This window comes from Myiozetetes cayanensis, unplaced genomic scaffold, assembly GCF_022539395.1.
Source record: "Myiozetetes cayanensis isolate MyiCay16 unplaced genomic scaffold, myiCay2020 scf3, whole genome shotgun sequence".
Lineage (NCBI taxonomy): Eukaryota > Metazoa > Chordata > Aves > Passeriformes > Tyrannidae > Myiozetetes > Myiozetetes cayanensis.
In genome coordinates, this window is record NW_026087521.1 from 60777707 (window position 1) to 60793180 (window position 15474).

A 15474-nucleotide genomic window follows, 5' to 3' on the forward strand; every position below is an offset into this window, starting at 1 on the left:
GTTGTAGTCCAGAGATAAACACCTAGAAATATCATGGAAGTCTGGATCAAGGTCTGTGGGTAGACTAATAGAAGGGAAGGCTACTGAGTTAATTCATCCATTTCAGACAGAACATTCTAGCCACCAGTGCCATTAAACCTTACACCATTCTGCGGAGAAAACACAAATAAAAAGCATTTCCATAGCCAGATTCAAAACTGAAGACCTGTGAGCAGAGCATCTTATGCTACAGCAAAATATCTCCACTGACAGTATGCCAAACAGTTTCAATACCAAATATCACATCATAATGAATTTGACAGCTTTTACATCCCACTAAAATGCATAAAAGGAAGGGAAATTGAAATTGGGATAGCCAAGGGGGAAATGAGCACAAAAAGAAAATGATATTTAAGCACACGAGCTATACATTTAACAGCTATAGCAAAGCTTTCCTTCAGGTCACCTTTGTGGGTAGAAAGTGCTAGGAATAAAGGACATGTCTAAACAAATGCAAGCAGAAGATTCCAGTCCCTGCTGTAACCCCTACCTGAATGGCCTCCACTTTTGCTGTCCAGTCTCTAGCCCGCTGCAGGGCTTCTTTCAGTGCCAGCACATTGGGCAGGTAAGCAGGGATGTTCTTTGCTTCATTCACGATGCCCTCCAGAGCCATCATACTTTGGCGTGGTCTAGAGTAAGAAAAACCCAGTTCCAGCCTTCTCTCAAAATGCCAGTTAACTACAGCCATAAATTTGACAGGCTGGTGATGCAACCTCATCACTACACTGCAGCGTAGGACACCATGGCTCTCTGCTTGGAGGGCGCTACCAGCTACCAAAGAACAGGAGGTGAGAAAGCTGATGGACTTTGCACAGTCAAGTTCAAAAGGGCAGATCATCACAGCTCCCTAACGTCAAGAAAGCTGCCCTGGGTAGCACACTCAGGGTTCTTTGTTGAGAGGGATGAATAACAAAGACAGCAGCAACACTAACAGCCTCCTGCCACTGTGCAACACGATAGGGAATCAACACTTCTGCAGTTCATCAACAACCTCAAATCCCACTCTTGAGCAATTTAACTGCTGGGAGGTAAAAAAACACCCCGAAAGAACAAAGGCACTACAGCTGCAAAGACCCAACTCTTCACCACCCTCCTCAAAAGAGGATGAGAAACACAGAAGTGTGTGGCCTGTAAGAACACTTTGCAAAGGAACACTCACCTGGCCTGCAGGCAGACCTTGGCCTTCTCCTCCCACCTCTCTGAGACTGTCAGCAGCTCCTGCAGCTCAGCCATGGCTTTCTCTACAGCATGGTGTGGTGCCAAACCCACACCCGAGTCAATCAGCTTCTTCATCACATCCAGGGTGACTCTCTGGGGATCCAAGAGGGTGGACCTCACCTCATCCAGCCACCGTGCCTGCTGCAGTTCTTGCTTCAGCCTTGGCAGCTCAGGAAGTTCTACATAAAGGCCAGAGCCCATGTCTATTAACTCCTGCAGCTTGGAAGAGTCTGGAATCTCATCCATCATAGCTTCTTGAGCACGCTCATGAAATTCTTCCACATCATCAAGCAGATTCTGAAGTAACATACAGTACAAATCAATTAGGGAAAAACGCCCACAGAATCAAAAGGGAGATCTGACTGAGGGATCAGTCAGCTGTGAATTTGTTTGTGATCATCACATCATCAGTCAGAGCTTCTACACACCATGCCAGCTAGCTGTCACAAGCCATCAAGTCTGACACATATTAAGTAACAGACCATCTAACTTATTTGATGGCCTAATGTTTCACACCCGAGGCATATTAGCTCCATTGAACTCTGCACCCAAAATAGTATGACTGCAAATGACTTCAGATCCCAACAAAACAGAGTATTTATCACTGCCCAGTCAACAGAATTTTAAAATAGTGGGAAGAAAGGGGACTTCTGCAAACAGGTCATCATTTCAATACAGTGTCGGGGCATTACAGTAAAGATGGCAATACACAGCAGAACAAGACATGCTGAGGAGAAATAACAAGCCAGAGATGTATGAGAACATCAATTCCAAAAGATCACTAAAGTAACAATGATGATATTATTCACTATTTCCTTAAACAGGCCCACCACTTAAAAGCATCAGGGATTTACTGCACAAAGGAAAGAAATGAAAATGCAAAGCCCTGTTATTAAAGGAGACAATTTCACAGAAAGCCAACTGCACTGCTGCAGTTGTCCTCATCCTCATGTTTTGGCACTGCAATGAAAAAAAACAAAGCCAGCAGACAGGAAAGAATCTCTGCAGGAGATTCATTCAAGGACATTCAACCAGTATACTCAATTGATTCACTCCCAAGCCTCTTAAAAAAAGACAGGTATTTCTGTCAGCAATCGATGGCACAAATGACGAGCAAAACCTGTATTTCCTAACCCTTAGCTTCCTGCCCTTTCTGGCTGATGCATCTTCTCATGACTGCCTAGAAACCACAAGGCATTTATAAGAAAGAACAAGACATGCATTATAAAGATTTTGATTTAGGGGACATACGCTGAATCCTGCCTAGTGACAACAGTAAATTATTACAGTTTAGTAATTACAATGCCTTTTGTGTTAGAAAATAGTCATCATCCAACATGACAATTATTTTACTATTTATTATGATGGATAATTGCATTCAAATGCCATGCTGAAAGCTAGTGAGTGCTTAGACATAAATGATCATTATCTGACTTCATTCATAAACTAAGAGACTACAGTTTGTAACCAGTAAAATAATAATATTTATTTATTGGCTAGTGATGATGTTAAAGCTTCAAGAACATGCACAGGCAGAGTACTTGAACTAGAATCAGTTTCCTAACGCTGGAGTTTGGGGGAAGAAAGACTAGTCAGGAGAAAGTACTTAGACAAATTAAAACTGTTAAGAGTTTATTGTACACCTGCAGCTCTGTCATCTATGAATTATGTTTTAATTAGAAGCAGGTTTTAAACACATTACAAACAAAAAAGCCCTGTGCAAAAAATTTTACATGTCTATGAATACATGATGATAAAATCTCATTAATAAATATTAGTATAAATAAATATTTTTGGGTTTTATGTGGAAAGGAGAGTAGTAAAACCATCCTATCCTATGAGGATGAGAATACACTTTCCACTCTCTACCAGCTGTTGGGAAACTCATTAAAGAACACCTCTGAATAAGACACTGATTAGCATGAACAGGCCTGGCTAAACTGCATCCTGGAGTCCTACAGTTTGCTGAGGGAACCCGTTTTCCACAAAACATGCCAATATCATAAAAACAAGAAGAAAGTCCAATATAAAGTCTCTCTTATCAAACACTGAACTACCACAGAAAAGTCAATATAAAATTAATACGAAATTAATGAATGAAGGACATAACAAACATTAGCAAACACTTAAGGAAAAGAGGCCATCTCAAACAAAACTAATTTATCTTTAACCTGTTTGGTTATGTAGCAGTAACTGCACATATGGTCGTGTTTAGAATTTTAGGCCCTCGAACATGCAGGTTAATAAATGGTTAATATACATCTCAAGAAGCATTTCTCAATGTGAAAAATCTTTATGAAGGCTACCTCTTGAAGGAGTTTTCTAGAACTTGGTTAGTAGGTGAAACACTATTTAGCATTTCATCATCAGTGACAGAGAAACAAATTAAGATAGCTGCTGAAAGCACTTGCTATGATGCAGACTGCCAGAATGATAAATGCCAGGGGAATCAGTATGATCTGGATTGCTTATTAGTCTAGATTCATTCCCAGACAGGTGCAAAGATATATATGAAGGGTAAGAAATGCAGGCCATGCATACAGATTAGGAGGGCTGTAACCTGGAAAGCAAGGCTGAGAAGTATTTACAGAATAACTGACAGTGTGGCTCTGCTTTCCTTCTCCCCTAAAAAACCACATCAGTGTAACTTTCATAGATTTCTACAAAACCAAACAAAAGGTAGGACTTAGCCAGAAATTCCACCTCTAGAGATAGCATTAATGATGCTGAAGTAAGAGTAACTGCTTCAGAGAGATAAAACTGGGCCATCTGGACCAGTGACAGATGAGGGGGGTCTTTTATCTGCAGTGAGACCACCCCATCTGGCAATGCCCACTGCAACAGGCACCCCAAGAAGTGCACACATAGTCATGTAAAGTGCTCTGTTCCTTTGCCCAAATGCTGACCACCATGTGCAACCCCCCCACACCGTGTCAGACTGCTGCACAAGAGCACAGGTATTCTTCCAGAATGCAGTGGAGGCCAGGTGGAATTAGGGTATCTCACAGGGCATTAGATATCCATGCTCAGGCTATCAATTTGAGAATTGCTATGACTACAGTAGCATAAAAATACAAACATCATCACACTGATGTGTTAGAGACTCGCTTACAAATGAAATATATGTTACAGGAAATATATGTTACAATCCAGAGCTGGAGAGACAGCAACATGTCCTCAGCAAAACTTCAACGACAACAGCAACATTTCCCAGTAATGCAGGAAGACACTGTACTTCCTTTCTTGAGGCCACAGACATCATTGCAAAGCAGTCATATGCTTTACATCAAAAGTATTTTTTAGTTAGAAATGAAACATCCCACTCAATCCACCTCTGACAGTGCAGGACTAATTCTCAAAAAAAAAAAAGCAGAAAAAAGCTTTTCATCCTTTACACCAGGCAACCTTATCTATTTAAAAAAAATACCACCACAAAACCAGAACAAAGTGAAAAGCACAACATTATCTAAGGAGCAGATGCAAACTTACCTTTACTTGTCGGGCCTGGCTGATAACACACGGCAAGCTAAAAAGTTGCTGTACAAATGCTTTCAGCTCCTCCATAGTCAGCTTGGTCCGTGTCCTTCCACTGTCCTGGCTCACTCTGCTGCATGAACAGACAGAATTAAACTATACTGGGTGGGAGATAAAATAGTGATCCCTGGATTTACTCCCAGTGACAGAAAGCTAACATAATTACTAAGAAGTTTACAAAAATATTTAATCACACCTGAGAACTCAAAATGAATTCCAAAATCTTGAAATAAAAATTTAATGTAATTCCCCTCAGTATCTTCAAGGGAATTACCCTGCTCTTCCAGAGGTACAATTCTCTAGCTGACTTTCAAGTCGAGTTTGTTACAAATATGTAAAAGAATATAGCCCCACACAGCCTGCTTTAGGCATCTCAAGAAGTTGAGTTGACTGTTGTGACAGGCACTGACAAGAAGTCTGAGATATGTAACAGCAACGAACCCTGAAAACTAGTCTTGTTTTCTGGTGCATTCTTCTGTAGCCAGAGAACTGCTGAAAGTGGCCTTGCAACAGAGGACTGCTATTGAGCAGGACATGTTCTGCAAAGACTTCCATTAAATATCACTTGAAGCAAGCAAAACAAGCCCCAAATGCAGTACAAGACTTTAAAGTGACACAGGGCACAAATTAAACACTTGGTACACATACCACTGGAAGGCACAACTTCACAAGCAGGACAGATTTCAAACACTTAAGAGCTGTTCCCTGCTAATGAATCTACCTTTTATTACTATAAAAATGTTAAAGACAAAATATTCAATCTCTCAACCTGTGGACTTACATATAACGGTAAATGTAAAATTTAGATTAATGATCAAACATAATTATATACCAGCTAAACCTCAGAGGGCAAAAAAATACTGCAGGCTTTGACTTGCTACAACAGACAGTGAGGGGAAGCGGTGGCTGCACCAGACCTGCTGTGCCCCCAAAATCCCTGCACAAGAGCAAATGGGGTGCAGGGCTCCAAGAGACAGCACTGTGGGAGGGGACACCAAAACATCCCCTTGGCATTTTATCCCTAGTCCAACCACGGACTGGTGTAGCATGAGATGCTGCACAAAAACATGCAACTATCCCTGCCTGTGGAAACTCACAGCTCCCAGAAGAAGGGAGAGATCTAGGATTAGCATATTGGTCACGGTTTCACAGCTGTACACATCAGCTGTTTTTCAGGTTTATGTATAAAGAGATGGGTAATGCATAGATTTTCTTTTGCTACATTTGAGTATGAGTTTAGAGCTGCATCAATTCCTGCTAAATTTTTTCTGTTTGAGCACTTACTTTTAATTTGCTTTTTTAATAACCTTATCCTTTGTGTGTGATCCTTCTCAATGTGTTAAATATAAATATAAATGTTAAAGAAGCGGTTAAACGTGACCTTTGTAATTACATTTCCTAATACTGTTCAAGGAAGTTTTAAAATCTTTCTCAAACCTGAATTTTGTAAAATATTGTTATTTAGCACACAACAGCCCTCAGACATATATATACACAAGTCCTTTTTTTGTCTCATAGATTTCTTTCAGCTTTAGATCAGACACACCATTCCAAGTTGCCAAATCTGTCCAGACTTTCTTGGGATAGGGCTGGAAACCCAGCAAATAATTAAATGAAGAGTTATTTCTTCATATATATATATATATATATATCAGCCTTCTCTCAACAGACCTTCAGTTGCTAAGATATAGATATATATATAGAGAGAGATATATACATATATGTTGATATATATATATATCTTAGCAACTGAAGGTCTGTTGAGAGAAGGCTGATATACTCCAACAGCAGGAGGAAGAGGAGGAAGCAACAACAGACCAGTAACACCTGGGACCTACCAATATTATTAAACTTCACTAGAACTGAGCAATACAACCCCTTGTCATGTTGCTTCCCTGATCTAGACCAGAGTTCTAAGTGAGTAACACTTCCCTCTAAAAGTCCTAAGTTATACACAAAAACTACACAGCAAAAAAAACCCCAACCAACTGCAAAGCCAAATCTTATGATCAACAGAGCAACTGCAAGCCAGAGAAGTTTCCTACACAACTGCTGGCACAAGAACTACAGTCACCTGATGGAATTATTTCCTATGGGACTTTTATTCGGTGCACAGAACACATAGGAGAGAAGGACAAACATGTTGCTGAAAGCTCACGAGAACAGAACAAGGAACACAGCCAGCAGACTGCTGCAGCAGGGCCAGGGGACAGAGTAACACTGAGGCAGGCACAGGCAAGGCAAGCAACACAGAGAACTGAGGAAGTTAAGCTACCAGAAGTCACTGAGGGAAGCTACTACTTTTTAGCCACCCATCACTGCCTCCCATGGTCCTGCCCAAGAAGCAAAAGATTGGCTCAAACTATAGACTGCTTTTGGTGTACTCTGCTGAGCTCCCCAAGACGGTTTTGTCACAGTCACAAACACCCATGTCAAAATTTACTTTTTTAGCTCTAGTTGTCTTTCCCTACAACTCTCCCACACATTCAGAGAAATGCTTAATCAGAAACCAAACACAACTTCTCCAAGACATTTCACATTTCAGTATATAAGAAGTCAGCTGAAAACACAGTGTTTATCACATCACAACCAAGTCCAATTTTTTTGTCCCCTTGTGTCACTGTATCTGCTTCCTCCCCTGCCCACCTCTCAGTGAGTCACAGCCCTAAGGACAGGAACCACTGAAGGAAGTTATTGCACACTGAGACCTCGGCATTCTTCACATTTCCAGGCCAAACTGAGTAACAAGAGACAGAGGGAAACTGTTGAAAAAATGCCTGTCCTACCTGTGTTTTTGCTTTTTGCTCAGAAGCAGCTGTGCTACTGAAGCACAGGTCTCTGCTTCTTTCACAGCATCTCGGAGCCTGCGGAAAAGATCATTCTCTGGATATTTCCTGTCTTCAGCATCCTCCAACATTACTCTCAGCTCAATCACATCTGTAATAAGAGTACACAAATCATTTTTATGCAAATACAAGAGAGATTTTTGATTGCTTCAAAGGTCTCCAATCAAGGTTCCAACAGGGTAGTTCAATTTGAAATGCACAATGATAAGCTGCATAACAGTCTTGCATTAGCTCATCTCTTTTTTTTTCCACTAAACAAAACAGTGTTGCTCTCATTAAAATGAGAGCACAGAACAAATGTAGGAGTTTCAGGACATCCTACTATGAACGATAGAAGTCTGACCTTTCTTGTGGTTGAGATTGGCAGACAGAGCCTCTGTAACTCTACTGACCCAAGTGTCATAAGACTGTGCTCTAACTTTCACTCCGTACAGCAAGGAAGGAAGGTCTTCTAGGGGATACCGGTACCTGAAGATATGGAAGGAAAATACAGAAAAAGTATTAATGCCCACACAAAAGCCAGGATATTGCTAATATTGAGTTTTTCCAGCTATGACAAGGCCAGAAAAACAGAACAATACCTGTTTGCCACAGGACCAAAAAACAGAGAAGACAAAAACGCTCCTTTCTTTAGTAAATGAGGAGAGAAGTGTGGCCAAATGTATTTGGTCACTGGTCTACAGCAAATATTAGATATGGAAGAAAAGCAGGCAGGAAAAAGAAAATCCTGCGTACCTTAGACACTTCTTCTGCATGGGGCATGGACATAAATCAGACGGATGGTACAAGCACACCAGACGCTCAGGATTACAGGAACACGTAAGAGCCGACAAGAAGCACGTGGTTCTGCAAGCTGTGCACTGACGTTCATCATCTGGAACCAGTTCAAACACCTCTTCTTCAGACATCAATACTCCCTAACAAAAAAAGAAATTAGACACTTGCTCAAAAACTCTAATGCAGGCAGGGGGAGGGGGAAGCAGAAGTTCTCTTGCAAGCATAGAATTGTCTTTTATTACTCACCATCTGTACAACAGTCTCCCTTAACCGTGTCTCTTCCTCTATCAACAGAGTCATCTCCTTGCAGACCATGGCAGCCAGCCCAACATCCAAGCACTCTGGATCTGCAGCCATCTTGAAGATCAGCTCTTCATGGGAGAAAACACAGTGACGTCCCAGCCTTCGGTAGTGACTCACACACTGACGTCCAATGGGAAGCTACAAAAAAACCACAACATCCACCATTCCGGGAAAAGATGAGCAAAATCATCTCTCCACTCCCACTTCCCTTCCTCCGACAAAAACTGGGAAAAGACTGAGGCTAAGAGAATTGTCTTTGACAGAACAGTGCCAACTGTAACAACCTTAAATCATGTCACAGATGAGAACAAAGGTAATATCCATGTTGGAGGGTAGGGAGACATCTTCCATTATCTTATGTGCCTAACTTACAGACACAAATTTAAGAGTTACCCTAAGCTCTTGTTACTTCCAGTGGAAAGAAACTGGCACCAAAGAGAAGTCATCTGGTCTATGCTAAGGTGAGTGCATTGCCCTCTGGATACTACTATGCTTGGACATAAACTTTTAACACAAGATGCCTAGGGATAACCAAAATTGCTATCACTCATTTTGTGCCTTTTAAAGCAAAAAAAGGAAGAGGCAAGATGAATCTGCCAAACGGATTCCTGGTTACATTTTCATAAGCCAAGGAAATTTCACATGGCTGGTATGAGTTTGGATGTTTTTCACAGAGGCTAAACACAGATTACATCATGAGCAAGGGAGAAAAAAAGAACACAGAGACACTGCCAGTCCTGCAGACAATTTTTCTGATAAGTGCATAAAATTCTCTGGTCAAGGGCTAAAATTTCTATTTGTAATTAACAAAAATGAAGCTAGAGATAGATAACCTAAGGTGAGATCATAACTTCCAACTGTAAACCCTGGATAGTAACAGAACACACTTTCTACCATTTACTGGACAATCCACATAAGCCATGCACTGATGTGGCATGGTTATTATAACTTAGAACAAGCACTAAAATGACTAAAAGCTGCGATGAGCTGGCACAAAAGAGGCACAAAACTGTTATATGCCTATCTCCAACATCCAAATGACAACAGCTGTTCAAAACAGCACATTAACCTGTATCAAAGTCAGAAAGAGGTATCACAGAAATACCAGGTAAAGGTACTGCAAGATGTCATTTTTTGGTCTGACCAATACTTAAAAAGGAAGAACATGTGCCAAAGTTTCAGTTTGAAGCTGCTTAAAGTTATGTGCTCATCAAAATTACTTGGTGTAATGGAAACTCACATCGGTTTTTAACTGCTATACCAAGAACTATAAACATAAAATATACTACATAACTTGATAGTTCTTCAGATAGATAGGTTACTAACACACTCCTTGCAGAGGTAACTGAGCAGAGACACAGCAAATATACACAGAAGAACAGACCCAGTCAGCAGTGCAGAAGTTCACAGCTTCAGCAAAGTTATATCCCTGGTTAAATCCAGAGTGATAGGCACGAGGAAAGGTCACAACAAACTCGCCAGCACACTGATTGGTCCTGAAAACCTAATAGGATAAAGGAAAGAAAAACAAGATGTAACATGCAACAGAGTTTAAGACACAAAACTACACGATGTCTGCACACCCATTTTCTGTACCTACAGAACACAGCTATCCCAACACTGGTAAGGACTGGTTCTGTCTTCTCAAAATGAATACTCAATTTACAGCCTTACTCAAAAAAGCTGAATGTATAAGCCAACAGTTGAAAATTCTCTTTATGAATCCCAAAAGGGATGTTCCTTTCTCATCGTTTAATCCATTGTAGACAAAGTGCAAAAGCTTCTGGAAGCAGTTTATGGTTTGCTTTGTTGGGTTATTTGCCAGGGAAGCAATTTATCCTAAGACAAAAGCAAATGATAATGACTGCTGCTTAGAGGTCTGCAGTCAATTATGTTTGGTCAAAAAAGCATTTTGTAATGCTGAGATTTCCACTGAACAGAGGACAAGTATTTTACTGTCAAGAGACACTAAAAGCATTTCAGACAAACTTGCTGTTATACAAGGGAAGGGATTTTTAAATTAAAAATTAAGTGTAATACACAATGTACACTTGTTCTATAAGGTATTTTATGTAGGAAGCTTGGCACACTTGCTTCTTTCACAAGATAATTTAAATTTCCTGGTGAGTCTACAGAAGATTCTAGAAAACAGCTTTAAAAAACACCCCATAAGTAACAAATTGAATATGCAAATGTCCACCATAAAAATTCTTCAGAGTTATGCCAAACCATTGTTACACAAAACTGGCAGAGAATGAAAAAAAGAGCTCACATAGGAGTACTTATGTAAAAAATGCTCGTGTGCTACTCACTGGTACACCATGTTCCATCAGCACATTGGGGTTCATAATAGTGACCAGCTGATGCAGGAGATCAGGCTGGGATTCAAACAGCTCAGGAGCCAATTCCTTCATCACATCTTCCAGCTGCTCTGCTGCATGAGAGGGCACACCATACCATGTCTTCGGCTCTCCCCTACCAAAACACAACCACAGCAATCAACGCGACTTCCAGGGAAGTGATGGTGCCACCCAACTGCAAACTGCACCTCACATCCAGCAGCACTGTCCTCATAAGCCAAATATTTTGCACCCAAATACAAAAGGTATCTTTAACCAGTGAGTATCTTCTTCAGGATGTACTATTTTAGTCTGAAAAATCAGTTATGCTACAGCACAGTTCTCAGCACACCTGACAGCAGATATGCCTTGACAAAGCAAGACTAACATGGAGGATAATTGTCACCTCCCATGCTTTAAAGGGGTAAAACGGGCAATTATTTTCCTTTAGGAAGGAGGAATTAAGTTTAATAAACAAAACCTTGGCTGTCACTGCTTAGGTTTAAGAAACAGATCACAATACTATTCCAGTCCTTCGAGTACTGTCTTAACCAAAATAAACTGTAATGATCTGGTGTCTGCAGTGCTGAGATTTTTAAATTACACTTTATTAAAAAGTACAAGCAGTAGTCCACTGAAATATCTGAACGAGTTTACATAGCACTATCTAAATGTATTAATAATCCTGTCCCCCACCATCCCAGACAATGCCCGGAGCAGCACTTCCTGCGGTTCCTGCGGGCTGCAGTGGCACCTGCTGGCAGCACACAGCCAGGACAGCCCAGGAAATCTGCTCCTCCAGATATGTGCTGCTGGAATTCACCAGCAACCAACCCCTCACACACTGACCCACCTAACAGCATCCTGAGGAAAGCAAATGAACTCAAAAGAAAACTAATTCCCTTCCTGAGTCTCTGGATCAGACCTTACTATCAAACATGCTTCTCCAGAGATGTGCAATCATGGTCTGAAGGTCATCAACTCATCTGTACCAGACACAAAGTAAATTTTCTAAAGGGTTGCTTCCCACAGCTTTCCACTGCTCCATCCACTGTGATTGAGTCTGATAAACTGAGAAGACTGCAATGCAAATAGTTTATCCGTCACCAGTCTTCTTTTCAATCACAAAAGCTGAACACTAGAACACTTCTAGGATTGTTCTGAAAGTCAGAATTACTTTCAAGTTTCTCTTCTCTTGAGCAAGAATATTTCTGTGTATACACAGACCTGCTGCTGAAGACTCAGTTCTGACACCTCTGTAAGCCACGAGACAGCAGACTCAATTTGCAGCACAGAGACATCCCAACTTCAAATCATTAAGCAGTGAACTAGTGAACTGCAACTCAGACCAAAATGAAAAGCTTTCTAAGAAAGATGTCACCCCGCAAAGTGTGATTTTACAGTGACACTGGAATGTTGGCCACACAAGAATATTTAATCAGTTAATGCAAAACACTAATTCAGTTAAAACAGTATCTGTATTTACTTCTAACCAGCCAAAGCTAAGGATATGAACCACTCACCATACGTAGCTTTTTATCTAAAAATGCCACCAGTGTGCAGAGGCACTTTCAAATAGAACTACAAATTTCCTACAGCAAACAGGGCAGTGTAAGGTAGATGCACAAAGGACAGCCCATACCAGTGCAGGTAGTTGATGGAATAGCTCCAGTGATCTTCAATGTGCCAGCAAAATGAGGAGAAGCACATCCCTACGTACAGCCAAGGTACCTTCATGCCAGAGATATCTGCATTGATGTGAGCAAGGACTGATTGTTCTAGAATTGGCATGTTGTTCAAGTTCCAACCAGAGAGCGCATAATCCTGGCCAAAAGAAGGAGAAAACTTGAACAAAATCAGAAGAACGTGAGGACACCAACTACAGAAAAGGAAATTCTATTAGTAGACACGGGGATATTTCCTGCAACAATGAAACATCAAAACTAGAGTAATTCCTTAAATACCTTAGTCATCAAATAATAACACTAAGATTTTAAGGCCAGTCCTGGTAATTCAACATACATGGCCCATCTTCTTTAAATCAAGGCTTTGCTTTCCTCCTCACCTCAAGACTGCAGGTTTCATGCTTTTCTGGTGGAACAAAATACCAGCAACACCAGCAGAAGAATATAGACAGAAGTCTTCAATAATGTAGGATAACTTGAAATTGTAAACAACGCAGTGAATCTTATGTTATTATTTCAGCTTTTTTAGCACCTGTTTTTCTTCACTGCAGTTGATGTTGATCTACTTTATAGACTCCTTTAGGAAGTTTTCTCCAGGGAAGAAATTCCTACTCATTCATTTTTGAGAAGACAGCATCACCTGTTAAGCACTCCCACCTTTACTTTCAAACACACAGGATTTGTACAAAAAATTTATAATCCAGACAGCCTTAAAAGCTCACTGCTGTGCTTTAACACAGTCTATTTTCCACCTTTAAAAGAGCTGTAAGCACAGATTCACAGGCATTTTAGACATATCCCACAGCTGCTGAAAGGACTGGTCAAACTCTCAGCTCAGCCACAGGCTTCTGCTGTCCCCTCTGCTCTGACACTACAAAGGCAATGCAATGAGTCAGATGACTTAAGTGATCCAGCTGAAAAAACTTTTAAGTGACTACCTTCATACAAATAGATCAACAATCAGTTGTGACTCACTCAGCAGCTGCACAGTCACTGCACAGCCAACAAAGGTACAAACAGGAAGGTGTAGGTATGGGTGGAAGGCAACAGTAAGTGAGGATTACCTCTTCCAGTGAGCAGCAGAAATTGATTTGGGGCTGCATAATCAGGAAACCACCACTTAACCCTCATTTTGTCTGAATTTAGGCATATAAGCAGCAAGGAAAATTGATATGCTATGCTAAGGTCTGAGGGAAAATAGGTAATATACTTACTAGATGTTCTTTATAAAATTTTCTGTAATAGGATGTTGTATCTACATCTTTTCATTCTTACAGTATGCACAGTCAGAGAAACAAGCTAAATCCAATTAGTTTGTTTTACCCATTAAGAACCTCCTAAGGAGGATATAATCATGTTTCTGTAGCTAAGTCTATAATGAAAAGGTTTGGAACAAGAAAGAAAAGATACTGTTAGTCTCCTCATACTCAGACATGGGGCAACAACTTGCACATCTTCAACTGCTAAGATTAAGTGATAGAAAAAGTATGACTTAAATCATGAAAAGGAGCTTATTTATCAGCAACCAGATCTGTAAAAGAAGCTCAGTTATCAGATTAATGCCCTGCTCAAAAGGAATGTTAAGTGCATGCAAAAGCCTTCAGCAATTTCTTCATGAAAAAAATCCATGCTGATTTCTGACCTAAATTCCTCATGTGAAATCTTATGCAGAGCAAAGAATGGAGTCAGTTTGCATATCCTGTTCCTCACCTCCTCCTCTGGCATCAGCTTTCGTCGGCCATCCTTCACGGGGAAGCCACTTCCAAAGTCTTTGGATGAGATATCAGCCCCGTATTCCACAATGACATCTTCCTCTATGCTGCTCACTAATCGCCAGAATTCTTTTTCTACGAGCTCGGTGGGAACCATCTGAAAGCAGAAGAGATGCAAGCAAGACCCAACATAAAAATTATTATTCAAGTAATAAATCACCATTAATTCTCCATGCATTTTCAAACACCAGGGTCACTGCCTCTCCCCTCTCCATCTCTTCAAAGTCATAGTTTGGTCTGTATTCCTCTGTAGTGCCTGCAATGCTTCAGAAATAGAATATCACAGCATGAGGGAAGGAATAAACAAAAAAGATGGAATCACTAGAAGTGCAGCAAAAAAGAAGGGGAAGAGGAGACAGCCAACAGAAGTCAAGCAGCAAACAGAATGAACAGCATGCAAATTCCTAACTATTTCAGAGGATAATGACCAGAACTTCTGAGTAAGAAAATTCAGACAAAAAATTGTGTTCAAAGTTTCATCTTCATATAGCTCATTATGATTCTTACTTATATGCATTTACTTATGAAGCTTATTTGTAAAATAAGCTTCCTTGCTTTGTTCCATGTTCCAAAGTTGTTTCATAAATTGGAGTCCTTAAAAGGTAGAGGCTTTAGCAAGAATGCCCATAGGTTACCAACGAACTGTGAGAGGAGAAAGATCTTGGTGCTGCAGGCAGCCTGCAAGACAGTGGAACTGTGGAAGTGTGCCAAGGCAGAAATGCTAGTTTGAAAAACGTTAAAATGTTTCAAATGTTTAAAATGTTTCATTTAAAAATGTTGCTGAAATGTAGAACAAAAAAAGAAAACCAACCCCAACCCTGTCATTATCACGCAGACTCAGTCAATTGACTTGACTCCAAGAAAGGACTGTAATCGTACAGAAAACAATGATTTATCCTCTGGATGAACTAAACCAAGAGAAAAGCCACAGGAAGGGCAGGAGAAAGACCCCTTTGCCAAA

The 15474-nt window shown here is 40.5% G+C and overlaps 1 protein-coding gene across 1 annotated transcript in view; it reads right to left on the reverse strand.

The window, feature by feature from the left end:
* Positions 1-15474, reverse strand: part of KDM5A (lysine demethylase 5A) — a 51211-nt gene that overhangs the window by 16322 nt on the left and 19415 nt on the right. The window contains exons 11-21 of the mRNA XM_050324844.1: positions 14452-14610; positions 12699-12880; positions 11030-11192; positions 10102-10221; positions 8661-8855; positions 8373-8554; positions 7981-8105; positions 7578-7728; positions 4747-4864; positions 1199-1554; positions 530-668 (exon numbers count right to left, since the gene is read on the reverse strand). Coding sequence (XP_050180801.1) covers positions 530-668; positions 1199-1554; positions 4747-4864; positions 7578-7728; positions 7981-8105; positions 8373-8554; positions 8661-8855; positions 10102-10221; positions 11030-11192; positions 12699-12880; positions 14452-14610 — 1890 coding nt within the window. The remainder of the gene's footprint in view (positions 1-529; positions 669-1198; positions 1555-4746; positions 4865-7577; positions 7729-7980; positions 8106-8372; positions 8555-8660; positions 8856-10101; positions 10222-11029; positions 11193-12698; positions 12881-14451; positions 14611-15474) is intronic.